This window comes from Limanda limanda, chromosome 18 (assembly GCF_963576545.1).
Source record: "Limanda limanda chromosome 18, fLimLim1.1, whole genome shotgun sequence".
Lineage (NCBI taxonomy): Eukaryota > Metazoa > Chordata > Actinopteri > Pleuronectiformes > Pleuronectidae > Limanda > Limanda limanda.
Genome location: NC_083653.1, coordinates 284,977 through 312,575, shown reverse-complemented (window position 1 = coordinate 312,575; position 27,599 = coordinate 284,977). Strand labels below are relative to the sequence as shown.

The window sequence follows — 27,599 nt, the reverse complement described above, 5'->3', positions numbered from 1 at the left end:
GTGAACTGGTGTAAATAGTGTGAACTGGTGTAAATAATGTGAACTGGTGTAAATAATGTGAACTGGTGTAAATAATGTGAACTGGTGTAAATAGTGTGAACTGGTGTAAATAATGTGAACTGGTGTAAACAGTTTCCTGGATCAGACAAAGGTTCTCTTCAGATACTTTTATTGTTTGTGTTCGGCTGCTAAACGTTTAGTTACAAACATTTTACCTGGTGATTCTGGAGGAAGCAGTAGTGTTAAGGTGTGACCCCACCCACCTGAAGTCAGGGGGCGGGGTCGGGAAAGATTATCACTGACACAAAATTAAAGAATTTTTCTACAACCACAACGATGAAAATGATGAAGATGTGCAACTTAACAAAACTTTAACGTCATTTCATACAGTGTTTTTCCATCAGAGGGAGACCTCCCGTCCGTCAGGCTGTTCCACCTCAGCGGCTAAAGGCTAAAGCTCAGCACAAAGTTCTGTAGGGGCGAGGAGGAGGAGATTGGTCCCATGGAGCCAATCAGAGTAAAGGTCAACACAGCAGCAGTCAGCAGGGGCGGGGTTAATATCAGGGGGTGGGGCTTCCCAGCAGGTAAAATCCCCAAAAAAGTAAAAGCAGCAGGAAGCTCAGACTGATCCCGTCACAATAAAATCATCAGAGTAAAATTTAAAGTCTCAGTCTGCAGCCTGATTGGCTGCCTCAGCCCTTCATGTGTGCAGGGGGTGGGGCCTTAGGGCTCAAAGTCCAGGCTGTCCAGGGTGAGGCGGCTGCGGTGGGGCGAGTTAGGGCTGCTGGGGTTGGAGCTGTTAGAGGGAGTCGAGTGTTTGGTCGAGTCTGAGTCCGGCTGGGAGAGAGACATGTGGGGGGGGGGGACAGAGAGACATAGATCAAACCAAAGTCCAAACTGGTTCACTGATGAGCTCGTTCAGTGTCTCTCTCTTCTGATGTCACATGACTGCCGGGCTCCATGTGACGTGTTCTCTGGTCACTTTACACTTTCACTAAACATCAACACTCGTCACAAGTTATTAGAACCTGAACAGAACTGAACTTTACTTTGATTCAAACTGAATATTCTGAAGAATCGGAGGAAAAAGCTGAGTGAAAAGTTTTAAATGCACATAAATCAAACATTGTGGAGCCGGCACGATGGAGCAGATCTCTGATTGGACAGATAAGATGATGTCACAGGAGGGCTTACCTCTCGGTCCAGGTCCTGGTCGAGTTCAGTGACGCTACGAGCTCCACCCCCAAAATCTGAACCAATAGAAACCAGGATCTCAGATGACATCACTGGAGACAGGTCAATGTGTGTGTGTCTGTGCGTGAGTGTGTGTGTGTACCTGATGCGGTGCGGGTGATGTGCGTCTTGCTTCTGTGTTGCCGGGAGATACTGGACAGGGGGCGGGGCTTATCTTTCACTGAGTCGTCCTGAGAGGAAGCCATCACACTCTGCACACACACACACACACACACACACACACACACACACACACACACACACACACACACACACACACACACACACACACACACACACACACACACACACACACACACACACACACACACACACACACACACACACACACACACACACACACACACACACACACACACACACACACACACACACACACACACACAATTAAAATACAATAAAATGTGGATGTACAGGCTGATCTGCAGCGCCCCCTGTGGCTGTGTAAGGTCCTGCCCCCTCACAAACATTTTAATAAACTGAGCCTCTGCTACAGTGTTTCTGCAGCAGAGGCTCATGGGAAGTGTAGTTCCTGAGATGATTGACTCTTACTGATCAGTCAACCAATCAATACTGAAAACATTCAGCTGGATAATCAACACTGAGAATCCAGCCGCTCTCACTTCCTGTTATTAAACTAGAACCAGTCTCATCTGCAACACAACCTGTTACCATGACAACCAACTCACCTGTCTGTCTCTCTCTGTGTCACATGACTGAGCCTGAACGCAGCATTAACCTATGCTGACCACTGGGGGGAGGGAGTGAGGGAGGGAGATAGAGAGGTGGCCTACCCTTCCCAAAGAGGAGATGGAGGGAGAGGAGGAAGAGGAGGAGGGCTGCAGGAGGCTCTGCTGGGAGGAGGAGGAAGAGGAGGCGTCTTTCTGCAAGAAGGCGCCGGCCGATGCCGACGTCATGTGATAGACGTGCTCAAAGTTGGAGGGAGGAGAGATGAGGGTGTGACGGGAGGAGGAGGAGGGAGAGGGAGAGGGGGAGGGCGACAGGCAGGCACCATCACCAATCTGACCAATTGGGGAGGAGGAGGAGAGAAAAGAGGAGGAGTCAGTGTGATGAACAGATCTGTCTGAAGAAGATGAAGGAGGAGATCATGCCGGCATGAAAGAAGAGAAGAAAAGAGCAGGAGGAGGCGGAGGAAGAGGGAGAGGAGGAGGAGGAGTTACCAGAGGAAGGTCCATGAGAACCTGCATCCCATCTCCTGGTCCCATGTGAGCAACGTGGTTAAAGTTTGTCGGGTTAGAGATCATCCTGGACCGGAGCTCCGGGTCCCTGAGCATCTCCCTGAAGCACACGAGTTCCATGGGTTCAACAGTGTGGACTCAATACATTTGATTATTATTTTGTATTTTAAAATCGTTGTTTTTCACTCAGTCACTAATTTCAATCACCTCCTCTGCTGAAGTCGCTCCTCCTCAGGAACCTTAAAAAGAAACTTCCTCTTGCTGCGAGTTCGAACCATCAACTTCCTGCTGTGGTCCGACGTCTCCGGGATAGTGAGGTCGCCCTCTGAGGAGAGACAGGTGGAGACAGACAGGGTGTTCAGGTGCTGGGGTGTGTGCTCGGGTGTGTCCCCCGGTGCGTGTCCCGGTGCGTGTCCCGGTGTGCGTTCCGGTGTGCGTCCCGGTGTGCGTCCCGGTGTGCGTCCCGGTGTGTCCCCCGGTGTGTGTTCTGGTGTGTGTTCTGGTGTGTGTTCTGGTGCGTGTCCCAGTGTGTGTTCCGGTGTGCGTCCCGGTGTGTCCCCCGGTACGTGTCCCGGTGTGCGTCCCGGTGTGTGATCGGGTGTGTGTCCCGGTGTGCGTTCCGGTGCGTGTCCCGGTGCGTGTCCCGGTGTGTGTTCCGGTGTGCGTCCCGGTGTGCGTCCCGGTGTGTGTTCCGGTGCGTGTCCCGGTGTGTGTTCCGGTGTGCGTCCCGGTGTGTCCCCCGGTGCGCGATCGGGTGTGTGTCCCGGTGTGCGTTCCGGTGTGTCCCCCGGTGTGTGTTCCGGTGCGTGTCCCGGTGTGCGTCCCGGTGTGTCCCCCGGTGTGTCCCCCGGTGCGTCCCCCGGTGTGTGTTCCGGTGTGTGTCCCGGTGTGTGATCGGTTGTGTGTCCCGGTGTGTGTCCCGGTGTGTGTCCCCCGGTGTGCGTTCCGGTGTGTGTCCCGATGTGTGTCCCGGTGCGTGTCCCGGTGCGTGTCCCGGTGTGTGTCCCGGTGTGCGTCCCGGTGTGTGTTCCGGTGTGTGATCGGGTATGTGTCCCGGTGTGCGTTCCGGTGTGTGTCCCGGTGTGTGATCGGGTGTGTGTCCCGGTGTGTGTCCCGGTGTGTGTCCCCCGGTGTGCGTTCCGGTGTGTGTCCCGATGTGTGTCCCGGTGCGTGTCCCGGTGCGTGTCCTGGTGTGTGTCCCGGTGTGTGTCCCGGTGTGTGTCCCGGTGTGTGTTCCGGTGTGCGTCCCGGTGTGCGTCCCGGTGTGTGTTCCGGTGTGTGATCGGGTATGTGTCCCGGTGTGCGTTCCGGTGTGTGTCCCGGTGTGTGTTCCGGTGTGTGTCCCGGTGTGTTCCCCGGTGCGTGTCCCGGTGTGTGTTCCGGTGTGCGTCCCGGTGTGCGTCCCGGTGTGTGTTCCGGTGTGTGATCGGGTATGTGTCCCGGTGTGCGTTCCGGTGTGTGTCCCGGTGTGTGATCGGGTGTGTGTCCCGGTGTGCGTCCCAGTGTGTGTTCCAGTGTTTGTCCCGGTGTGTCCCCCGGTGTGTGTCCCGGTGTGTGTTACCTGAGGACGTGTTACTGAAGTAAATCAGACGAGCAGGTTCTGAACTCAGCAGGTTTAACGTTCCTTCGACATTTAGAGGTCTGATCTGAGGACAGACACACGACAGGCTCTTCACATACTGCTTCACTGCGATTGGCTTGTTCCAGACAACGCTGGGCTGTGATTGGTTACCTTGCGGAGGGAGATTGTCTGGACCCACTCAGTGGTGTGTACATCAAAGACGTCCACTCCGTACTCACTGTAGACCGTCAGGTGGGACGAGTTTGAGCCTGGATAGACAAGAACAAGTTTCACACCTCTGGACCTGTTACACACCCGTCTACACCTGTCTACACTCACCTGAAAACCATCTACACCCGTCTACACTCACCTGACGACTGTCTACACCTGTCTACACTCACCTGACAACCATCTACACCCGTCTACACTCACCTGACGACCGTCTACACCTGTCTACACTCACCTGAAAACCATCTACACCTGTTTACACTCACCTGACGACTGTCTACACCCGTCTACACTCACTTGAAAACCATCTACACCCGTCTACGCTCACCTGACAACCGTCTACACCTGTCTACACTCACCTGTCTACGCCTGTCTACACTCACCTGTCTACGCCTGTCTACACTCACCTGACGACCGTCTACACTCACCTGACAACTGTCTACACCTGTCTGATCTGCTTTCTTCTCTTATGACGTAATTACCAGAAGGACTAACGTACTACATGCAAGCGGCGTGGCAGGCCACATCAGCTCCTGGGTTCGGGACCGGCGGCCCTGTCCGTCCACGTAGATGCCGAGCTGGCTGAAGCAGAGCAGCAGTTCACTGGATCCGACCTCCAGGGCGTGCAGTGCGTCCAGGGACAGTTGGGACAGGAAGGCCAGCGACGGGTCACCAGGGCTCACCAGACTGATGGGAGAAGACTCGCCCTGCAGGGCCAGCAGAGCAAAGCCCGAAGGATATCCGACGCACAGCCGCTCCTTCACCATGCCCAACCATTGTACCACACCGGGAGCCTGCACCTCCCACAGTTTCTTATGGTGGGGCTTTGCACGAGTAATCTCATAGCACTGAACCTGGAGTAATGAAATCAGAAGCTTCAGGATCAGAACCAGAACCATGGATGAGCAGTAGTTGTAAGAGTCGTTATTCTGACCTGGCGTTTGACAGCAGCCAGCAGGCAGGCCGGGCCTCCGGGGCGGAGCACCCCCGTGGTCACCGCCTGGCAGCCTTTGGTCTCTGCCAGCTTAAAGTCAAAGGCAGGCTCTGCGCCCTCCAGCACCCCCCAGGGGAGAAGGTGAACGTGACGATTGCGACCGCAGAGCAGAGCCACGATTTTCTCATTCGGGATCAAATCGATCTGAGAAACCTTCTTACTGTCGACGGCTCGCACGATCACTGGAGAGAGAGACGACCACAAGTTACCACCGGTTCACGTGTTAAGGACCACGTTGATTTAAATACACATGTATTGTAAAATTGCAGTTTCTTGATTCTTGTTGTTCTGGGTTTGTTCCCTCGTGGTTGAATGCATGTATTGTAAGTTGCTTTGGATAAAAGTGACATCCAATAAGCTAAATGAAATGTAATGTATCAATTGTCCATCTCACCGTCTCTGGTGACCTCCACCACAAACAGTCCGTCTTCTGTTCCCAGAGCGACCCTCTCTCGATCTGCAACCAGAGGAAACAAGGTCAAAAATCTGATCATTTTCACTTATCATTCATCTGACAAACAAATGAGAAAAACATCGAAACTTTGTCACCAATAAAACAACCACAACCTCCTCTCAAGTCCAGACAAAACTCAACCAAGCCTTTGATCAACGCAGCAACACAACAAACAAAGAATTGCACTAATGGACTGAGTGGGTGGCGGTAGAGCGGCGCTCGCCACTGACCGAGCACGGCGGCTGACAGCGTGGTCTTGATGACCGGGAGCGAAGCGTCGTAGGCCTCGTGCAGAACATGGACCGGCTGGCTCCTCAGCAGGTTCTTGGTCAGGATGTTCTGCAGACCCTCGAGGATCCGGACCCACTTCTTCTTCTCCAGCTCACTCTCTGCCAGGACCAGCAGAGACACTGACGAGATCTGAGAAATCAGCTGCGATGATGTCACCTAATCACGACAAACAACAGCCACGATCAGGAGGGGCCACATGTCAGAGGTCAGACGGGTCACAAGGGACAGGGTCTCCTACCCTGAAGATGCAGGGGATGTCTTTCCTGGTGGCATGGATCACATCTGATGCCAACACAGAGCTGACGGAGAACTCCTCATCTCTGAGAAAACACGACATCTTTTTAAACCTGCACCAACAACCTGAATCGTCTCAGGACTATTTGTCAGGATGTCCTGATGTGAGGTAAGTGGACAGACAGGTTACCTGAGGTCCAGGACCAGACTGGCCACCACCCCCGGCTGCGTGGACTTCCCCTCTGGGACATCGTAGAGAAACAGTTTACAGTCAGAGACCACGGCGAACGCCCGCTGCCAGCCCTTCTTCACGCCGCTGGGCTTCGGGATCTGACAGACAGAAACAGGTTAGTCTGGTCCTGGGATTCCATGTGAGTCTGGGCGTCTCCAGTCTCCAGTGGTCTCACCCGCACGGACCCCTTGTACGCAGTGCCGATGCCTCTCTGCACGTCGATGCCCTGAGGCCTCTTGGCCTGTTCGGCTGGGATTGGACAGACCAGGGGGGCGTGGTCTTTACAGGAAACGTGACAGATGAAGGAACACACTGCAGAGACACAGGAAGACACATCTGAACACACAAACACACACCTGCACACACAAACACACACCTGAGCACACAATCACACAGACACACCCAACTCTCTCTACATCAGTAGCAGGTAGCAGGTGCAGTGTGTCGTTCAGCCCGATGCTCAGCTGCAGCTCTGGTGGTGTTGTGCATGTGTTGTGTGTTTGTGTTGTGTACCTTCGCAGGCGTAGCCCTGGCGGATGAGTCCCACCATCAGTGAGGTGCAGTGTGTGCACTGAGTGGGACTGGAGAACGTCTTGATGCTCAGCTGATGAGCTTTGGGCTGGAAACACAAACACACGTTGTTTATGACAAAAAGATTTGGTTAACAGGTGTCACCCCCCCCCCCCCCACACACACACACACAGGTGACATCACACCTGAAGAAACAGTGACTCACCTTTGGTGTGGTCAGGGCTGAGCTCTGGTAGGTGAGGGAGGGGCTTGCTGGGATTGATGCTGCCTTAACTTCCTGTGGAAACAAAGACTCATTGATGAACACTTCAGTGCGTGTGTGTGTAAGTGTGTGTGTGTGTGTGTGTGTGTGCGTGTCTAATTGTGTAAGTGTGCGAGACTGACCTCGTGCTCTGATGTGGTTGAGGGGGAGGGGGACGTGGTCTCTGATATCTGGTGGGTGGAGTCTATGTCTGAGGTCTGCAAATGAAAAAAGAACATTTGGAGACAAAAACACACGTTAATAATGTTGACAACAAGTGTGTAACGTTTGTGTCTCCTACAGTAATACTACTACAGTCGTATTAATGCTATTTCTATTAGTTAGGGCTGAGACGATTCTTCAAGTAACTTGAGTGAATCGATTACTAAACTCCCGATGTTGGCTCAACTCACACACACTCAAACTAAAGTCTTTCTAATCCGATCACTTGATGAATTGAGTAGAAGTGTGCTGCAGTAACACTGGTGATCACATGACTCACTCTGAAGGTCAGGTCTGGAGCCAGAGGTGACGTGTTGAAATATTCAAAGATGGAGTCTTGGAAATCCGGAAGCCTCAGACCTGCAGACAGACAGGTGAACAGACAGACAGGTGAACAGACAGACAGGTGAACAGACAGACAGGTGAACAGACAGACAGGTGAACAGACAGACAGGTGAACAGACAGACAGGTGAACAGACAGACAGGTGAACAGACAGACAGGTAGACAGACAGACAGGTGAACAGACAGACAGGTGAACAGACAGACAGGTGAACAGACAGACAGGTGGACAGACAGACAGGTGAACAGACAGACAGATACAACACAACATTTTTATGCTTTTACTTCTTGTTATCAGATCTAATGTAAAGACCAGAAACACACAGCTTGTTAATATGGTGTCCCTCAAGGTTCAATTTCAGGACCATTTTCATTAATAATCAAATAAATGTTTTCCAACGACATGTGAAAATCCTCAGTGCTGTACGAAATATAAATGAAGTCTACGTGTAATTGTTTTTCATGACCGCTCCGGGGCGTTGACTCCTGAAACGTGTGTTCGTAGAGTCGCAGGAACTCGAGGGAACCGAGTGTTTGTTCTGGGATTGTTCCCAGAGGCGTCGTAGAGACAACGTCTCACCTTTGTCTGATCGGGAACAACTCTCCTCCAGCTCCTTCTTCAGGTTCTCCATCTGCTCCCCCATCTCCCTGCTCCTCTCCTCCGACTCCTTCACCTTACTGCACACACGAGAGACAGGTGAGACATGAGGACGTGGGAGACAGGTGGGACAGACAGGATGGGTGAGACAGGTGGGACGTGGGAGACAGGTGGGATGGGTGAGACAGGTGGGACATGTGGGATGGGTGGGACATGTGGGACGGTTGAGTGTGTGTGAGACATGTGGGATGGGTGAGACAGGTAGGATGGGTGAGACAGGTGGGACAGACAGGATGGGTGAGACAGGTAGGATGGGTGAGACAGGTGGGACAGACAGGATGGGTGAGACAGGTGGGACGTGGGAGACAGGTGGGATGGGTGAGACATGTGGGATGGGTGGGACGGTTGAGTGTGTGTGAGACATGTGGGATGGGTGAGACATGTGGGACGGTTGAGTGTGTGTGAGACAGGTAGGATGAGTGAGACATGTGGGAAGGGTGAGACATGTGGGACGGGTGGGACATGTGGGACGGTTGAGTGTGTGTGAGACAGGTAGGATGAGTGAGACAGGTAGGATGAGTGAGACAGGTGGGATGAGTGAGACAGGTGAGACATGTGGGATGGGTGGAACATGTGGGATGGGTGGGACATGTGGGACGGTTGAGTGTGTGTGAGACAGGTAGGACATGTGGGACATGTGGGATGGGTGGGACATGTGGGACGGTTGAGTGTGTGTGAGACAGGTAGGATGTGTGGGACATGTGGGACGGTTGCGTGTGTGTGAGACAGGTAGGACATGTGGGACATGTGGGACGGTTGAGTGTGTGTGAGACAGGTGGGATGGGTGGGACATGTGGGACATGTGGGACATGTGGGACGGTTGCGTGTGTGTGAGACAGGTAGGACGTGTGACCTCTGACCTCTCCAGGCTGCTGTGGGAGGCCTTGACCTGCCTCAGCTCGTCCTGCACCAGCTGTTTGGCTCTGATCTCGGCGTCGAGCGCCGACTGAAGCTCCAGACGAGCAGACATGTCCAACTTCTGACTGCGACGCATCTTCCACAGCGGGTCCTAAGGGGGGGGGGGACAGAGCCGTGAGTCAGAGCCCCTCCCACACCACGCTACCATGGTGACAACACTTATCATTAACGATCAGATGGAGCAGACAGCCAATCAGAGCAGCCAAAACAGTCAGGTGACCATGACATGTGACCCTATGTGACCTGATGAACGGCGTTTCTGCGGGGGGACATGACATCATCATAGGGTTCTTCACCCGGGACTCAAGGACCCCCCCTGCTGGAGTCACCCTGGAAATGCACAAGTTCACCTGGAGGACGCGACGTTGCCTCGGGACCACAGTGTCCCTGAGGAGAACCCAGTCTGAACGGCTGTGGTCCAAAACCCTGAAGGTCTCATTCAACATCTGATCCAGTTCCATGGTTTCAGATCGGACTCAGAACCCAGTTCCATGGTTTCAGATCGGACTCAGAATCCAGTTCCATGGTTTCAGATCGGAGTCAGAATCCAGTTTCCATGGTTTCAGATCGGACTCAGAACCCAGTTCCATGGTTTCAGATCAGACTCAGAAACCAGTTCCATGGTTTCAGATCAGACTCAGAACCCAGTTACCATGGTTTCAGATCGGACTCAGAATCCAGTTCCATGGTTTCAGATCGGACTCAGAACCCAGTTCCATGGTTTCAGATCGGACTCAGAACCCAGTTACCATGGTTTCAGATCGGACTCAGAACCCAGTTCCATGGTTTCAGATCGGACTCAGAACCCAGTTCCATGGTTTCAGATCGGACTCAGAACCCAGTTTCCATGGTTTCAGATCGGACTCAGAACCCAGTTACCATGGTTTCAGATCAGACTCAGAACCCAGTTCCATGTTTCAGATCGGACTCAGAATCCAGTTCCATGGTTTCAGATCGGACTCAGAACCCAGTTCCATGGTTTCAGATCGGACTCAGAACCCAGTTACCATGGTTTCAGTTTGTTTAGCAGATCAAAGTCTGAGGAGGAACCGGGCTCCAGATTCTGGACTGAAGGAACTGGACTCTGAGAATCCACTTCCAATGTTTGAAGGTAAATTCCTGAATTGAAATTTGGAAGATCTCAATGGACAAAGGGATGAAATCCCTCCTCCTGCAGCAAGAGGTGTGCATGAGACTCCGCCCCCTCCACCGTCACCACAAGATCAACAGAATCAATGACAACCAATCAGATCATTGTATTCCTCCAGATGATTGGATGTTCTCACTGGACTCTCCGGCCTTCATGGAAACACGGATGTATAATGATTGGCAGACATGCGAGCCAATAGCCATGCAGGCTTCTTCAACTAGAGTGAGTCCTGATTGGCTGGACGTGTTAACAGACACACTCACCCTGCTGTCTCCACCAATAGGAGGCCAGGGCTTCCAAGGAGGTGTGGCCACTCCTGACTCAGGCTGAGGTGGCAGTTTAAAAGAACAATCATGTGTTACTGTGTGTGTGTGTGTGTTTGGTGTCATTGTGTGTGTTAGTGTGTGTCATTGTGTGTGTGTGTGTTAGTGTGTGTCATTGTGTGTGTGTCAGTGTGTGTGTTACCAGAGTTCTGGTCCCCAGGTTGGAGCTGCGTAGTGTTTCCAGTTCCTCCGTCATCTTGGTGGCCAGAGCCTGAAGGTAACCTCGAGCATCCTTCTCATCGCTCACCCTGAACACACACACACACACACACACACACATGTTGAGGGTGGAGCTTCCCCTAGTGGTAGACCACACTTCCTGTTTGAGGACACACTCACCACTGGATGATCTCAGCGATCTGAGCCTCCCAGTGAGCGACGCTCTCTCTCTTGGACGACACATCCTGAAGCTCATCCTCCAGCTGACGGTTCTGAGCCGTTAGTTTGTCCACGAACGCACACAACTGACCAGCAGAACAACAATGCACACAGTGTATCAGTACTGCAGCAATGTGATTACTGTGCTGTTGTGTTATGGTGCATTGAGTAGTTGTGTCACCTTGTCCGTCTCCACTGTCATTTTCCTGTTTTCTACCGTCAGCAGATTTTTCTCTCGCTCAAAGTTTTCCCTCAGAGCAACGACAGCTTCCTCCATCTCAGTTTGTCTGCAGGAAACACAAACCTGGATCAGTGCCTGTCTCCACACCTGGTCCGGGACACGTCCGTCCCTCTTCCTCAGCTGGTCTGGGACTCACCTGTCCCTCTTGCCCTTGTCCAGCTTGTCTCGGACCTGCAGCAGCTCCTTGTTGGCGGCCAGCTGCCCCCCCTCAGACTCCTGCAGGTCTTTGCGGAGGTTCTTGATCTCTGAGGAGTGGGCGGAGTCTCTCCTCAGCAGCTCCTCCTCATAGAACAAAACCTTCTTATCAAGCTCCGCCTTCAGACGGGACAGCTCCTGCTGAGACTCTGCCCCCCCCACGGCTACTCCCCGACCCTGCTGAGACTGAGACCAGAACCAGAACCAGAATGACCTTTCAGTGTGAGTTAGTTGATGTGTGTTTAGAGAACAGGTGTGTTTGTGTGACCTCTAACCTTTAGGCACTCCAGCTCCGCCTCCAGCTGCTTGGAGTAGACCTCGCTGTGCTCCCTCAGCTTCCTCTCCTTGGAGGCCTCGGCCTTGGTGTCGTCAAGCTCCGCCTCCAGCTGAGAAACCACAACACACACAGGCCTTTCATTCAGCAGTGTCACACATCCACTGAGAGAGCGCCCCCTGCTGATGACGAATAAAGAGCTGAAGCTCTTCACTCAGACTTTAATAACTCGATTCAAGGTCGACCTGCGTCACCTCCGAGCTTTCAGCCACCTCCCCCCTCCCCCCCCTCAGGACCCTCACCTCCTTGCGGTTCTTCTCGGTCTTGCGGATCTCCTGTTTCATGGCATCCATCTTCTGCAGGAGGGCGTCCATCTCCTCCTCTTTGTCCCGGAGCTGACGGGACAGACGCTGTTTGGCGGTCCGGAGCTCGGACATCCTCTCCGACAGCTCGGAGAACTCCTGCAGCGCCAACTTCCTCTGAGAGTGAGCTTCCTTCAACTCCTTGGTCTGACTCCTCAGACGCTCCAGAGAGTCAGACAGCTGCTGCTCAGAGAGGAGGAGAGAGAGGGTGAGAGGAGGAGAGAGAGAGAGGGTGAGAGAGGGTGAGAGAGAGAGGGTGAGAGGAGGAGAGAGAGAGAGGGTGAGAGAGGGTGAGAGAGGGTGAGAGAGAGGAGGAGAGAGAGAGGAGAGAGAGGGTGAGAGAGAGGAGGAGAGAGAGAGGAGGAGAGAGAGAGAGGGTGAGAGAGGGTGAGAGAGAGAGAGGGTGAGAGGAGGAGAGAGAGGAGGATGAGAAGGAGGAGGAGAGAGAGAGGGTGAGAGAGAGGAGGAGAGAGAGAGGAGGAGAGAGAGAGGAGGAGAGAGAGGAGGAGAGAGAGAGGAGAGAGAGAGAGAGAGGGTGAGAGAGAGGAGGAGAGAGAGAGAGGAGGAGAGAGAGAGGAGGAGAGAGAGAGAGGGTGAGAGAGAGAGGAGAGAGAGAGGAGGAGAGAGAGAGGAGGAGAGAGAGGAGGAGAGAGAGGAGGAGAGAGAGAGGGTGAGAGAGAGGAGGAGAGAGAGAGGAGAAGAGAGGGTGAGAGAGAGAGGAGGAGAGAGAGAGAGGGTGAGAGAGAGAGAGAGGGTGAGAGAGGAGGAGAGAGAGAGAGGGTGAGAGAGAGGAGGAGAGAGAGAGAGGGTGAGAGAGAGGAGGAGGAGAGAGAGGAGGAGAGAGAGAGAGGGTGAGAGAGAGGAGGAGAGAGAGGAGGAGAGAGAGAGGGTGAGAGAGAGGAGGAGAGAGAGAGGAGAAGAGAGGGTGAGAGAGAGAGGAGGAGAGAGAGAGAGGGTGAGAGAGAGAGAGAGGGTGAGAGAGGAGGAGAGAGAGAGAGGGTGAGAGAGAGGAGGAGAGAGAGAGAGGGTGAGAGAGAGGAGGAGGAGAGAGAGGAGGAGAGAGAGGAGGAGAGAGAGGAGGAGAGAGAGAGGGTGAGAGAGAGGAGGAGAGAGAGAGGAGAAGAGAGGGTGAGAGAGAGAGGAGGAGAGAGAGAGGAGGAGAGAGAGAGAGAGTGAGAGAGAGGAGGAGACAGAGAGGAGGAGAGAGAGAGAGGAGAGAGAGAGGAGAGAGAGAGAGGAGAAGAGAGAGAGAGGGTGAGAGAGAGAGGAGGAGAGAGAGAGGGTGAGAAGGAGGAAAGAGGAGAGAGAGAGAGGATGAGAGAGGGTGAGAAGGAGGAAAGAGGAGAGAGAGAGAGGGTGAGAGAGAGAGAGGGAGAGAGAGGATGAGAGAGGAGGAGAGAGGAGAAGAGAGAGAGGGTGAGAGAGAGGAGGAGACAGAGAGGAGGAGAGAGAGAGGAGGAGAGAGAGAGGAGGAGAGAGAGAGAGGAGAGAGAGAGAGGGTGAGAGAGAGGAGAGAGAGAGGAGGAGAGAGAGAGAGGGTGAGAGGGAGGAAACAGGAGAAGAGAGAGAGAGGGTGAGAAGGAGGAAAGAGGAGAAGAGAGAGAGAGGGTGAGAAGGAGGAAAGAGGAGAAGAGAGAGAGAGGAGGAGAGAGAGAGGAGGAGAGAGAGAGGAGAAGAGAGAGAGAGGATGAGAGGGAGGAAACAGGAGAAGAGAGAGAGAGGGTGAGAGGGAGGAAAGAGGAGAGAGAGAGAGGATGAGAGGGAGGAAAGAGGAGAAGAGAGAGAGAGTGAGAGGGAGGAAAGAGGAGGAGAGAGAGAGAGGGTGAGAGGGAGGAGGAAAGAGGAGAAGAGAGAGAGAGGGTGAGAGGGAGGAAAGAGGAGAAGAGAGAGAGAGGGTGAGAAGGAGGAAAGAGGAGAAAAGAGAGAGAGGATGAGAGGGAGGAAAGAGGAGAAGAGAGAGAGAGGATGAGAGGGAGGAAAGAGGAGAAGAGAGAGAGGGTGAGAAGGAGGAAAGAGGAGAAGAGAGAGAGAGTGTGAGAAGGAGGAAAGAGGAGAAGAGAGAGAGAGGATGAGAGGGAGGAAAGAGGAGAAGAGAGAGAGAGGGTGAGAGGGAGGAAAGAGGAGAAGAGAGAGAGAGGGTGAGAGGGAGGAAAGAGGAGAAGAGAGAGAGAGGGTGAGAGGGAAGAAAGAGGAGAAGAGAGAGAGGGTGAGAGGGAGGAAAGAGGAGAAGAGAGAGAGAGGGTGAGAAGGAGGAAAGAGGAGAAGAGAGAGAGAGGGTGAGAGGGAGGAAAGAGGAGAAGAGAGAGAGAGGGTGAGAGGGAGGAAAGAGGAGAAGAGAGAGAGGGTGAGAGGGAGGAAAGAGGAGAAGAGAGAGAGAGGGTGAGAGGGAGGAAAGAGGAGAAGAGAGAGAGAGGGTGAGAAGGAGGAAAGAGGAGAAGAGAGAGAGAGGGTGAGAGGGAGGAAAGAGGAGAAGAGAGAGAGAGGGTGAGAGGGAGGAAAGAGGAGAAGAGAGAGAGGGTGAGAGGGAGGAAAGAGGAGAAGAGAGAGAGAGGGTGAGAGGGAGGAAAGAGGAGATGGCCAGAGAGGAGGTGAGGGACATGCAGGCGTGTCCAGGTGTCTTACCTTATGGACGTCTTCCTTCTCTTGTCTCAGTGTCTTCACCTGTCTCTCCACACTCTTCAGTTTGGAGGCGGAGCTCTCATAGTCCTGTCTGAGTGTGACCGCCTCCTCCAGCTGGTGCTCCAGCCTATCAGAGTCTGCAACAGCACAGGGGGAGGGGCTTCAACACCTGAACTCCAACAGTTTCAAATAGGACAACTAGAACTTTTCTAATATTACCATGACAACCACCATTGTTAATACAGCGTCCCTGATAATCGAGTCATTTGACCTCTGACCTGCCAGCTTCTTCTTCAGCCGTTCGATCTCCTCGTTCAGTTTCTTGATCTCCTTGTCTCGGGTCAGAGTTCCTCCTCGAGTCGGGGCCTGCAGCGCCTGAGTCGACTCTGCAGGGGTCAGCAAGGATCAGTGATCGGGGTCAGGAGTCAGAGGTCAAGGGTCAGGAACAGAGGTCAGAGGTCAGGACAGTAAACACACTGCATGTCTGACAGTGTCCTACTCACCCTGTAGTTTTCGGTTCAGTTCCTGCTTCTCCTGCTCCAGACGGCGGATCCTCCTCTCAAACGCCTCCACCTCTTCACCCCCCCCCAACCCTCCTTCCGTTTCCTGGCTGTGCCCCCCCCGGCTGACGGAGCTGCGGTCGGAGAAGCAGCTGTCGGTGGTGTAGGTGAAGCCAACGAAGGGGAGGTGCTGACCAGTGAAACCAGTGTGAGACACTAGGGGGGCGATCTCCTGAAAGACAAAGACATAAATCAGGTCATGACACTGAGGGGGGGGTGGGGGTGGGGGTGGGGTGTCATGGTTCTCAGTTGAGGCGGGAACCGTTGTCCTCACCGGGTTCTTGAGGACTTCTTCGTCCACATCAAAGTTGGACGTGTCGGTGGGCGAGGACACGTCGGGGATGTAGGGCGCCTCGGCCGAGCGGATGTTGTCCCAGTTGATCCCAGTGAAGAAGGCGTGGCTCTTGAAGTCGGAGATCCCGTTCAGACCCATCCGATGATCTCGAGAGCAAAGCAGGCGCTGGATCAGGTCTTTGGCGTCCTCCGACACGTCGGCCACGTGGGAGGGGAACTGGAAACGCTCCTGAGACAAAGAGGACAAGCAGAACGGGAGCCAGGAATGAGGAGCAAGGCGAGTTCAGATTTAGAAAAGAAGAAGTGGAACGAGACTCTGGAGACAAACAGACGACCTGGAAACAGCACGAGGACGAACTGAGACGTAGAGACACGCACACCAGACCAGATCTGTTCACACCAGACCAGATCTGTTCACACCAGACCAGATCTGTTCACACCAGACCAGATCTGTTCACACCAGACCAGATCTGTTCAGACCAGATCAGATCTGTTCACACCAGATCAGATCTGTTCACACCAGACCAGATCTGTTCACACCAGACCAGATCTGTTCACACCAGACCAGATCTGTTCACACCAGATCAGATCTGTTCACACCAGATCAGATCTGTTCACACCAGACCAGATCTGTTCACACCAGACCAGATCTGTTCACACCAGACCAGATCTGTTCACACCAGACCAGATCTGTTCACACCAGATCAGATCTGTTCACACCAGATCAGATCTGTTCACATCAGATCTGTTCACAACAGATCAGATCTGTTCACACCAGATCAGATCTGTTCACAACAGATCAGATCTGTTCACATCAGATCTGTTCACAACAGATCAGATCTGTTCACACCAGATCAGATCTGTTCACAACAGATCAGATCTGTTCACTCCAGATCAGATCTGTTCACACCAGATCGCCATGTGCCTCGGTAATGTGATCCTCACCTCATGGTTCATGATCTTTCCGTAAGTTTCCACCAGCGACTCTGCGTAGAACGGCGTTTCTCCGTACAGCATCTCGTACATGCAGACCCCCAGGGACCACCAGTCACACTCAGGTCCGTAGCGTCCCATCCCGTCCTCCATCGCCTGCAGGATCTCAGGGGAGATGTAGTCCGGAGTTCCAACCGCCACCGAGGACTGGACCTGCAGAAAGACCAGGAACTGAACCTGCTTCCCTTCAGCTCTAAGCCAGTAAACAGCGTGAGTCATGTGATGGTTAACAGACAGAGTGAGACAGACAGAGTGAGACAGACAGAGTGAGACAGACAGAGTGAGACAGACAGAGTGAGACAGAGAGTGAGACAGACAGAGTGAGACAGACAGAGTGAGACAGACAGAGTGAGACAGAGAGTGAGACAGAGAGTGAGACAGACAGAGTGAGACAGAGAGTGAGACAGACAGAGTGAGACAGACAGAGTGAGACAGACAGAGTGAGACAGAGTGAGACAGACAGAGTGAGACAGAGAGTGAGACAGAGAGTGAGACAGACAGAGTGAGACAGACAGAGTGAGACAGACAGAGTGAGACAGACAGAGTGAGACAGACAGACATGAGACAGACAGAGTGAGACAGACAGAGTGAGACAGACAGAGTGAGACAGACAGAGAGTGAGACAGACAGAGTGAGACAGACAGAGTGAGACAGACAGAGTGAGACAGACAGAGTGACACAGAGAGTGAGACAGACAGAGTGAGACAGACATGAGACAGACAGAGTGAGACAGACAGTGAGACAGACAGAGCGAGACAGACAGAGTGAGACAGACAGAGTGAGACAGACAGAGTGAGACAGACAGAGCGAGACAGACAGAGTGAGACAGACAGAGCGAGACAGACAGAGCGAGACAGACAGAGCGAGACAGACAGAGCGAGACAGACAGAGCGAGACAGAGAGTGAGACAGACAGAGTGAGACAGACATGAGACAGACAGAGTGAGACAGACAGTGAGACAGACAGAGCGAGACAGACAGAGTGAGACAGACAGAGTGAGACAGACAGAGTGAGACAGACAGAGTGAGACAGACAGAGTGAGACAGACAGAGAGAGACAGACAGAGTGAGACAGACAGAGTGAGACAGACAGACATGAGACAGACAGAGTGAGACAGACAGAGTGAGACAGACAGAGTGAGACAGAGAGTGAGACAGAGAGTGAGACAGACAGAGTGAGACAGACAGAGTGAGACAGACAGAGTGAGACAGAGAGTGAGACAGACAGAGTGAGACAGACAGAGTGAGACAGACAGAGTGAGACAGACAGAGACAGACAGAGTGAGACAGACAGAGTGAGACAGACAGAGTGAGACAGACAGAGTGAGACAGACAGAGTGAGACAGACAGAGTGAGACAGACAGACATGAGTCATGTGATGGTTAACGTGGGCGTTACCGTGCCGTCCTCCATCATGCGGAGACAGGACCCGAAGTCGGCCAGACGGATGTGACCGTTCACATCCAGCAGGACGTTGTCAGGTTTAATATCTCTGTAACAGAAATCAGACATGTTGTCATGACGACCTCAGACCCCCCCCCCCGACAGTGTCTGAGCAGGAAGAAGGCTGAGCAGGATATACATTTCCCAGAGGACACTGCTCTCAGGAAGAGGCCGCTTCCTCTGACACACAAGCACACACACACACACATACATACACATACACACACACACACACACATACAGTGTGTGTGTGAGTGTGTGTGTGTGTCGTCATTACAGAGTGAATTTCCAGTCAGACGTTCTTTGTATAAACGCAGCACATGATGTCATCTGCCTGCTGGTGTGCAGTGCATTCTGGGACAATGAGCTTCCTGATAGAACGGGGGGGACACACCAGCTGGACTTTGAACTGGAACCAGCCCTGGTCCACACCGGACTGAGGTTACCATGGAAACCAGAGGAGCTCACCTGTGGATGTACTTCTGCTCGTGGATGGAGTGGATGGCGAGAACCATCTCTGCCACGTAGAACTTGGCCATGTCCTCCGGAAGACGATCCTCAAACTTACTGAGCAGAGTCAGCAGGTCTCCACCAACGTAGTAATCCATTACCAGGTACTGCAGTTCAAGTACAACACAGAGTAACTGTTACCAGGTACTACAGTACAATTCATCAAAACACAAACACAAAGTAAAAGACTCTGCTCCTCTGAAGTTCTCTAATCACTCACATGTAGAACTTTATAAAAACCTGCTGAATTCATATTCATGTTCCTGGACAAACGGACCCTTGCTTCTCCTGCAGAACTCCGTTAAAGCATTGTGTTGTGTCATCATCTGCAGGATGAACTGGTGTGTGTAGTTATTAATCGCTGGTGTTGGATCATGAAGCCGGATCGTTCCAGACTCTTTAAACCTGCTGTGTCTCGTCTTTCAATGTGTTTAAATATGTGAGTCATAAACTCCAGAGCAAATAAAAAACACACAAATAAACATCAGTCCTGAACGTGTCCTAATAACTTGTGATTAGTGTTGGTGTTTATTGTGAAGGTGCAGGTCAGCAGGTCAGCAGGTCAGCAGGTCAGCAGGGGGGGGGACATGCAGCCGGGTGAGAACCGCCCTGTGGCGTGACCACTCCTCACCAGGTAGTTGTCGTCCTGGAAGGCGTAGTGCAGCGTGGTGATCCACTGACTGTCTCCTTTCACCAGGACGTCACGCTCCTCACGGAAACACGCCGTCTGCACAGAGGACACGTTCACAAACTAAACACACAACATGTTAACACAATACAACAACCTAACAACAGTCTGCAGACGTGTGAATCACCTCTGCTCTCTTTAACATCTCCCACTTGTTGAGGATCTTCATGGCGTAAACTCTCTCTGTGTCTTTCATCTTCACCACGGCAACCTGACAGAGACACAAGGGGACAGACAGAGAGACAGAGTGAGACAGACAGAGTGAGACAGACAGAGAGAGAGACAGAGAGAGACAGACAGAGAGACAGACAGAGAGACAGACAGAGTGAGTGAGACAGACAGACAGAGAGACAGAGTGAGACAGACAGAGAGAGACAGACAGAGAGAGACAGACAGAGAGACCGAGTGAGACAGACAGAGAGACAGAGTGAGACAGACAGAGAGAGACAGAGTGAGACAGACAGAGAGAGACAGACAGAGAGAGAGAGACAGAGAGAGAGACAGAGTGAGACAGACAGACAGACAGACAGAGTGAGACAGACCGAGAGAGACAGACCGAGAGAGAGACAGACAGAGAGAGAGACAGACAGACAGAGTGAGACAGACAGAGAGAGACAGACAGAGAGACAGACAGAGTGAGACAGAGAGACAGAGTGAGACAGAGAGAGAGAGACAGACAGAGAGAGACATCAACACAAGGGGACAGTTCACTTCTGGTCCCTGTGGTTTGATGGTCCAGGTGAACCACATGGACAGCCTGCTCCATTGGGCTGTGATTGTGTTTCCACCGAACCAGGAAACAAAATGTCTCTGGGCTCAGTTGGACAGACCAACAACCAATCAGAGCAGTGTAGTGTGTGACGTCTGTCAGGCGACGCAGAGTTGTTGTGAGTCGACGGTTTCACGAGTTTATTCACTCTCTAAATAAATCAATGGAAATGCTGCTAATGCCGCTCGTATCTCCACGGAGGTAAAGCCCCCCCCAGGAAGCAGCTGGAGACCAGGGCTGCTCGTGAGAGCCCCGGCCGCCGGCGGCGTGAAGAAGCCTCACCGCGACCGACCCGGGACCGCGACAGACCGGGACCGCGACAGACCGGGACCGTTACCGGCCCGGGACCACGACGGACCCGGGACCGTTACCGGCCCGGGACCACGACCGACCCGGGACCGCGACAGACCGGGACCGCGACAGACCGGGACCGTTACCGGCCCGGGACCACGACGGACCCGGGACCGTTACCGGCCCGGGACCACGACGGACCCAGGACCGCGACGGACCCGGGACCGCGACCAGTCCGGCTCTGAGAGAGATCCGTCTCTACCAGAAGTCCACGGAGCTGCTGACCCGCACGCCGCGCTGCAGAGCTCCTCTGTCATGGTTCTGCAGGAGCCAGCGAGGAGGAGAAACGGCAGCTGATCGTTTTACACTTCCTTGTTGCTCCAACATCAACAGCGTCCCAACATCTGTCTTTTGTCTCATATGTGCTGAGGAGCGTAGCGCCCCCCCCCCCCACTCTCTTTGTATTTATGACTGCTTGTGTGGCCGCAGCATCGGGGCCAGCTGATAAATTAAACTTTTTATGAATCCCGTAGGAGGACGGCAAAAACATCTGTTTGATCTACAAATGATCGCGTTCCTCTTTCAAAATGAATGGCTGTCGATGTCTCTGAAACCGACTCGATGGCGTCGACACGTCTCAGCTCTCCAGCGGCAGGCGGCGCTCTGTGGTGACGTGCTCGATGACGTCACTGTAGATCATCTGTCCATCATCGTATTAAGCCCGCCCTGACGATCTGATTGGTCTGAACCGCTTCGGTTCGATCATAGTTCCCCCCCAACGGAGCAATGCCAGACCGAACTTCCCGAACTCAAATGTTGTGGGCGGGGCTAAGTTGGCCTGGCACCCAGGCTACCACTTGGACCCAGGGACCAGGTTTCCAGGTGTGTCCTCTCACACTCCTGATAACTGTTCCTGTGAGCGATGTGGTTCGTCTCCAGTTCAGACATGTTGAAAGTCTCTCCCAGGTATGTGAGCGTTCTAACACCTGATTGGCTGGCAGACGCCTGAGCTGGGTGACATCACCTGACCAGTCAGACCTCAGGTGCTTCTCTGATGCCTTTCTGTTTTCACATGAAATACCTGAGGGAGCCGCCCACAGAGCCGGGCCACACCTCACCTGATCCTGATCCTAAACCTGATCCTGAACTTGATTCTTCATGTGAACCCGGCCGGGTCCCGGGTCCCGGGTCCCGGGTCCCAGGTCCCGAACCTGAACACAAACTAAGTTCATGTGTCTGAGCCTCTATTTACTCTGTGTGTTTATGGTTTTTGTTTCTCTGTACTTGTGGGGACCAATCTGAGGATTGTCCTCTGAAGTACAAAAACACAAACAGCAGTGTGTCTATCCTCAGGCAGCAGGTGTGGCTCCGACACACCTTTCCTCTGGTATGTGGACACACACACACGCACACCAAACACACACACACACACACGCACGCACACCAAACACACACACACACGCACACCAAACACACACACACGCACACCAAGCACACCAAACACACACACACACACACACACAGACACACCAAACACACACACACACACACACATGCACACCAAACACACACACACGCACACACATGCACACCAAACACACACACACGCACACACATGCACACCAAACACACACACACGCACACACACGCACACCAAGCACACCAAACACACACACACACACACACACAGACACACCAAACACACACACACACACACACATGCACACCAAACACACACACACACACACACATGCACACCAAACACACACACACGCATACCAAACACACACACACACACCAAACACACACACGCACGCACGCACACGTTCTTGTGAGGACCGTTGAGTGACTTATACCAGGAGACACCAGGAGACATTATACCAGGAGACACCAGGAGACATTATACCAGGAGACACCCACCAGGAGACACCAGGAGACATTATACCAGGAGACACCAGGAGACATTATACCAGGAGACATTATACCAGGAGACACCAGGAGACACCCACCAGGAGACACCCAGCAGGAGACACCCAGCAGGAGACATTATACCAGGAGAGCTGGACAGTAGAAGACCCTCGACCTAGCAGCAGGTATCTGGAGGAACAGGAGGAGCACTGTTCTACAAAACGACCTCCATCAGACTCCTGGTGTGTTCCTGACCAGACTGTGAGAAACAGACTCCATGAGGAGACATGAGGCCGACGTCCTCTAGTGGGACCTGAGCTCACAGCTCCATCCACCAGAGAAGACCAGGACCAGCAGGTCCACCACTGGAGCCTTGTTCTCCTCACAGACGAGAGCAGGTTCACCCTGAGCACATGAGACAGGTGTGAACGAGTCTGGAGATGTCGTGGTGAACGTGAAGCTGCTGTAACATCGTCTATGAGCAGCTCGGTGGATCAGTGAAGATCTGAGGAGGCAGAGACCTGGGAGGGTCACACAGACCTTCATGCCCCAGCCAACGGTTCCCTGACTGCTGATAGGTACCAGGATGAAATCCTCAGAGCGACTGTCAAACCTGATCCTGGTTCTCTGGCCCCTGGGTTCCTGTCATGTGTCCAGAGTGTGTCAGCAGTTCCTGGATGAAGAAGGTGTTGTCTGACCCTCATGTTCCTCTGACCTTAATCCAGCTGAGCACCTATAGGACGTCATGTGTCGGTGCTTCCGACACCACCACGTCCGTCCAAAGTGCAGGAGGAGATGATCCAGGTCTGGGAGGTGATGATCCAGGTCTGGGAGGAGATGATCCAGGTCTGGGAGGTGATGATCCAGGTCTGGGAGGAGATGATCCAGGTCTGGGAGGAGATGATCCAGGTCTGGGAGGAGATGATCCAGGTCTGGGAGGAGATGATCCAGGTCTGGGAGGAGATGATCCAGGTCTGGGAGGAGATGATCCAGGTCTGGGAGGTGATGATCCAGGTCTGGGAGGAGATGATCCAGGTCTGGGAGGAGATGATCCAGGTCTGGGAGGAGATGATCCAGGTCTGGGAGGAGATGATCCAGGTCTGGGAGGAGATGATCCAGGTCTGGGAGGAGATGATCCAGGTCTGGGAGGTGATGATCCAGGTCTGGGAGGTGATGATCCAGGTCTGGGAGGAGATGATCCAGGTCTGGGAGGAGAACCCCCAGGACTCCATCCTCCAGCTCCTCAGGAGCATCATGTCCAGACGCTGTCAGGAGGACATGCAGGAGGCCACACCCACTGAGTCACATGATGACCTTGATGAAATCCACAGCAGTTGGATCAGCCTGTGGTTTCAGTTTGTTACTGGGACCTTCGGTGTGGTTCTGAATCCAGTCCTCAGTCCTTTTGTTCTCAACTAGCTATCGATGTTCATCAGTAAAGAAACTTGAGTCGTTCAGATCTGATGTGAGATTCACGTTTCCCTTCGGTAATTGACGCCGTGACGTTGGAACTCTTAACAACAGACGACAATCCTCTCGTGTGGACAAAGGAGGAAAAGCTTCCTGATCACATTTTACTTCCTGCGTTTTACAGGAAGCTGAGCTGGACCACTTCCTGTCGTTAATGAGTCAACAGTGCGAACGTTTTAATCACATCTTCCAAAATAAAAGTCAACTTCAAACAGATGTGTGTGAAGTGAACTTGTTCAAACTAAATTGTGCCTGTTTCCAGGGAAGTCACCATAACAAAGTTTCCAGGTTCCTCGATGCCCAATTCAATATCACGGCAAAAAACTAAATCAAAACAATAAATCCGATTTACTTCAACACATATTAAAAATATTTGAACATAAAAAAAACAACAGCGACAATGTAGCCTTGAAGTAATTAATAAAAAGAAAAGTGTATAAGCATCATAAAACAGAACAGAAGGACAGGTATGAGACTTGATCAGGTCTCAGTCAGTGACTGTCACAAACGGGCGTGGCTTCCTCGACAACAGGAAGTCACAACACTGCGTTGAGGCGACTGTGGGAGGAGCTCTCTCCGGGCGTCAGTATCGTTCCTCCTGTACGGTAAAGTGTACTGTGACGTCCCTAGTGTGTCATGTGACTTCAGGTGGACCATCGAGGGGACGGGACCTACATCACCAGAGTCGTCCTCCATTTGAGACGTTCATTAGGAAATCTAGTGAGAATGTGATGCGTGGGTCAAAGTTCAACAGGAAGTCTTACCTCTCCGAAAGCTCCTCGTCCAATCACCTTCAGCATCTCAAAATCATCCCTGTGCAGCCTCAGGTCCTTCACTGTGGTGGTGAAGGGTCTCACTGACAAACACAAGTATAAATACATGTTATATACATGTTATATACATGTTATATTAAACATGTCCTTCACTGTGGTGGTGAAGGGTCTCACTGACAAACACAAGTATAAATACATGTTATATACATGTTATATACATGTTAAATACATGTTATATTTAACATGTCCTTCACTGTGGTGGTGAAGGGTCTCACTGACAAACACAAGTATAAATACATGTTATATACATGTTATATACATGTTATATTAAACATGTCCTTCACTGTGGGGGTGAAGGGTCTCACTGACAAACACAAGTATAAATACATGTTATATTTAACATTTCACTGACAAATTTACATGTTATATTTGTGTTATATTCATGTTATGTACATTTAATAAAAACTAGGTCAGTGCCCTAATCATCTGTAAAATATCAAACGTCATCGGTAATATTAGTGAGTGACATGTGACCAGGAAGATCTTACAACCTATATAATGATTGGACAGAAAAGGGTCCAGGACAAACTGGACAGACTGATCCAGGACAAACTGGACAGACTGATCCAGGACAAACTGGACAGACTGATCCAGGACAAACTGGACAGACTGATCCAGGACAAACTGGACAGACTGATCCAGGACAAACTGGACAGACTGATCCAGGACAAACTGGACAGACTGATCCAGGACAAACTGGACAGACTGATCCAGGACAAACTGGACAGACTGATCCAGGACAAAGTGGGATAGTGAGGAACTTCTGATCAACATATTGATCATGGGCCTCATCAATGACCTGGGAAGTATTTTCATAACCATGGAAAACTCTGGTGTCCCACAAAGATCCACTGTCCTCTGTGTCCCTGAAGCCGACGTCTCACAGTTCCAAAGTCAACCTGGAAAACCTGACATGTCTCAAGGATCCACACTGTCCCTCCTGATCCACACTGTCTCTCATGATCCACACTGTCTCTCATGATCCACACTGTCCCTCCTGATCCACACTGTCTCTCATGATCCACACTGTCCCTCCTGATCCACACTGTCCCTCCTGATCCACACTGTCCCTCATGATCCACACTGTCCCTCATGATCCACACTGTCCCTCCTGATCCACACTGTCCCTCCTGATCCACACTGTCTCTCTCCCTGTGTCTCTCTCTCCCTGTCTCTCTCTCTCCACCTGTCTCTCTCCCTGTGTCTCTCTCTCCCTGTCTCTCTCTCCCGGTCTCTCTCTCCCTCTGTCTCTCTCCACCTGTCTCTCTCCACCTGTCTCTCTCCCTGTCTGTCTCTCTCCACCTGTCTCGCTCCCTGTGTCTCTCTCTCTCCACCTGTCTCTCTCCACCTGTCTCTCACCCTGTCTCTCTCTCGCTCCCTCTCTCCCTGTGTCTCTCTCTGCCTCTCTCTCTGTCTCTCTCTCTCCCTGTCTCTCTCTCTCCCTGTCTGTCTCTCTCCCTGTCTGTCTCTCTCTCTCTCAACCTGTCTCTCTCCCTGTCTGTCTCTCTCCCTGTCTCTCTCTCCCTGTCTGTCTCTCTCTCTCTCAACCTGTCTCTCTCCCTGTCTCTCTCTCTCCCTGTCTGTAAGTCGGTGATGTGCTTCTCCCTCCTCATGGAGCCGGTGGAGCACCCTCTCTCTCCCTGTCTCTCTCTCTCTCCCTGTGTCTCTCCCTGTGTCTCTCCCTGTGTCTCTCCCCCCCCCCCCTGTACCCCCGGTGTCTCCTCACCCCACTCCAGGAAGTCGGTGATGTGCTTCTCCCTCCTCATGGAGCCGGTGGAGCACCCTCTCTCTCCCTGTCTCTCTCTCTCCCTGTCTCTCTCTCCCTGTCTCTCTCTCTCTCTGTCTCTCTCCCTCTCTCCCTGTCTGTCTCTCCCCTCCCCACCCCCCGGTGTCTCCTCACCCCACTCCAGGAAGTCGGTGATGTGCTTCTCCCTCCTCATGGAGCCGGTGGAGCACTCTCTCTCTCCCTGTGTCTCTCTCTCTCCCTGTCTCACTCTCTCCCTGTGTCTCTCCCTGTGTCTCCCCCCCCCCCCCCCCGTCCCCCCGGTGTCTCCTCACCCCACTCCAGGAAGTCGGTGATGTGCTTCTCCCTCCTCATGGAGCCGGTGGAGCACTCTCTCTCTCCCTGTGTCTCTCTCTCTCCCTGTGTCTCTCTCTCTCCCTGTGTCTCTCTCTCTCCCTGTCTCTCTCTCTCCCTGTGTCTCTCCCTGTGTCTCTCCCTGTGTCTCTCCCCCCCCCCCTGTCCCCCCGGTGTCTCCTCACCCCACTCCAGGAAGTCGGTGATGTGCTTCTCCCTCCTCATGGAGCCTGTAGAGCACTCGGAGCTGAGGCAGAGCAGCAGGTCGAGCAGCGCCTCCACACTCACGCAGCCGGCGGCGCGCTGCTCCAGCAGCAGCGTCTCCAGCCGCTTCAGACGGACCTGCGCCGACATCCTGTCTGGGTCTAGGTCTGGGTCTAGGTCTGGGTCTAGGTCTGGGTCTGGGTCTGGGTCTGGGCCTAGGTCCGGGTCTCGGTCTGGGTCTAGGTCTAGGCTTAGGGTTAGGCTCCCGCTGCCTCTCCGGCCACCAGCCCCGGCCGCTGGGTCCGAGTGTCGGGCCGCTTCCGGTAGCCCGGGCTGCTAGCTGCAGCTAGCTCGTTAGCTCCGGGGACAGGACATGTCCAGCCGCTGCGGGTCGGTGTCTCCGCCGGGTTCCGTCCGGTTCCGTCCCGCTCCGAGCCGCTCAGGCTGCAGGCCCGCGTCGCTCCACTTCCGGTCTAATCCCGTCGATCTGGATCAGGTCCTCGGCTCCATGTCCGTGTCCCGTGTCCCGGAGCCGGGGCCGAGCGAGGCCTCGTCTGAACGTCCGTCGGAACCGGGCGCGCGGCCGCGGAGGGTCAGCGGGTCTCGGGTTGCGGGTCTCGGATCTCGGGTCGGGTCGGAGCCGACAGCCGGTGGAGCTGA

General features: G+C 53.1%; 1 protein-coding gene across 2 annotated transcripts; it reads right to left on the bottom strand.

The window, feature by feature from the left end:
- Window positions 1–148: 148 nt before the first annotated feature.
- Window positions 149–27,599, bottom strand: cdc42bpb (CDC42 binding protein kinase beta (DMPK-like)). 2 transcript variants are annotated; one of them, XM_061091227.1, is made up of 38 exons: window positions 26,921–27,599; window positions 24,590–24,681; window positions 19,515–19,598; window positions 19,331–19,426; window positions 18,658–18,806; window positions 18,145–18,238; window positions 16,700–16,900; window positions 15,735–15,983; window positions 15,404–15,632; window positions 15,179–15,286; window positions 14,904–15,037; window positions 12,222–12,464; window positions 11,921–12,031; window positions 11,587–11,831; window positions 11,391–11,496; window positions 11,171–11,295; window positions 10,974–11,079; window positions 9,301–9,449; window positions 8,363–8,460; window positions 7,722–7,801; window positions 7,363–7,437; window positions 7,184–7,255; window positions 6,961–7,066; window positions 6,623–6,759; window positions 6,406–6,545; window positions 6,220–6,301; window positions 5,921–6,137; window positions 5,631–5,693; window positions 5,177–5,418; window positions 4,742–5,096; window positions 4,186–4,283; window positions 4,015–4,099; window positions 2,661–2,778; window positions 2,436–2,553; window positions 2,049–2,276; window positions 1,337–1,445; window positions 1,195–1,250; window positions 149–837 (listed from the first exon to the last, which is right to left on the bottom strand). In XM_061091227.1, the coding sequence occupies exons 1-38, from the start codon at window positions 27,087–27,089 to the stop codon at window positions 724–726; spliced, it is 5,283 nt and encodes a 1,760-aa protein (XP_060947210.1). In that variant the 5' UTR covers window positions 27,090–27,599; the 3' UTR covers window positions 149–723. The 2 variants fall into 2 exon arrangements, with proteins under 2 accessions (XP_060947210.1, XP_060947209.1); XM_061091226.1 differs by lacking the exons at window positions 2,049–2,276; window positions 26,921–27,599 and adding an exon at window positions 26,385–26,427.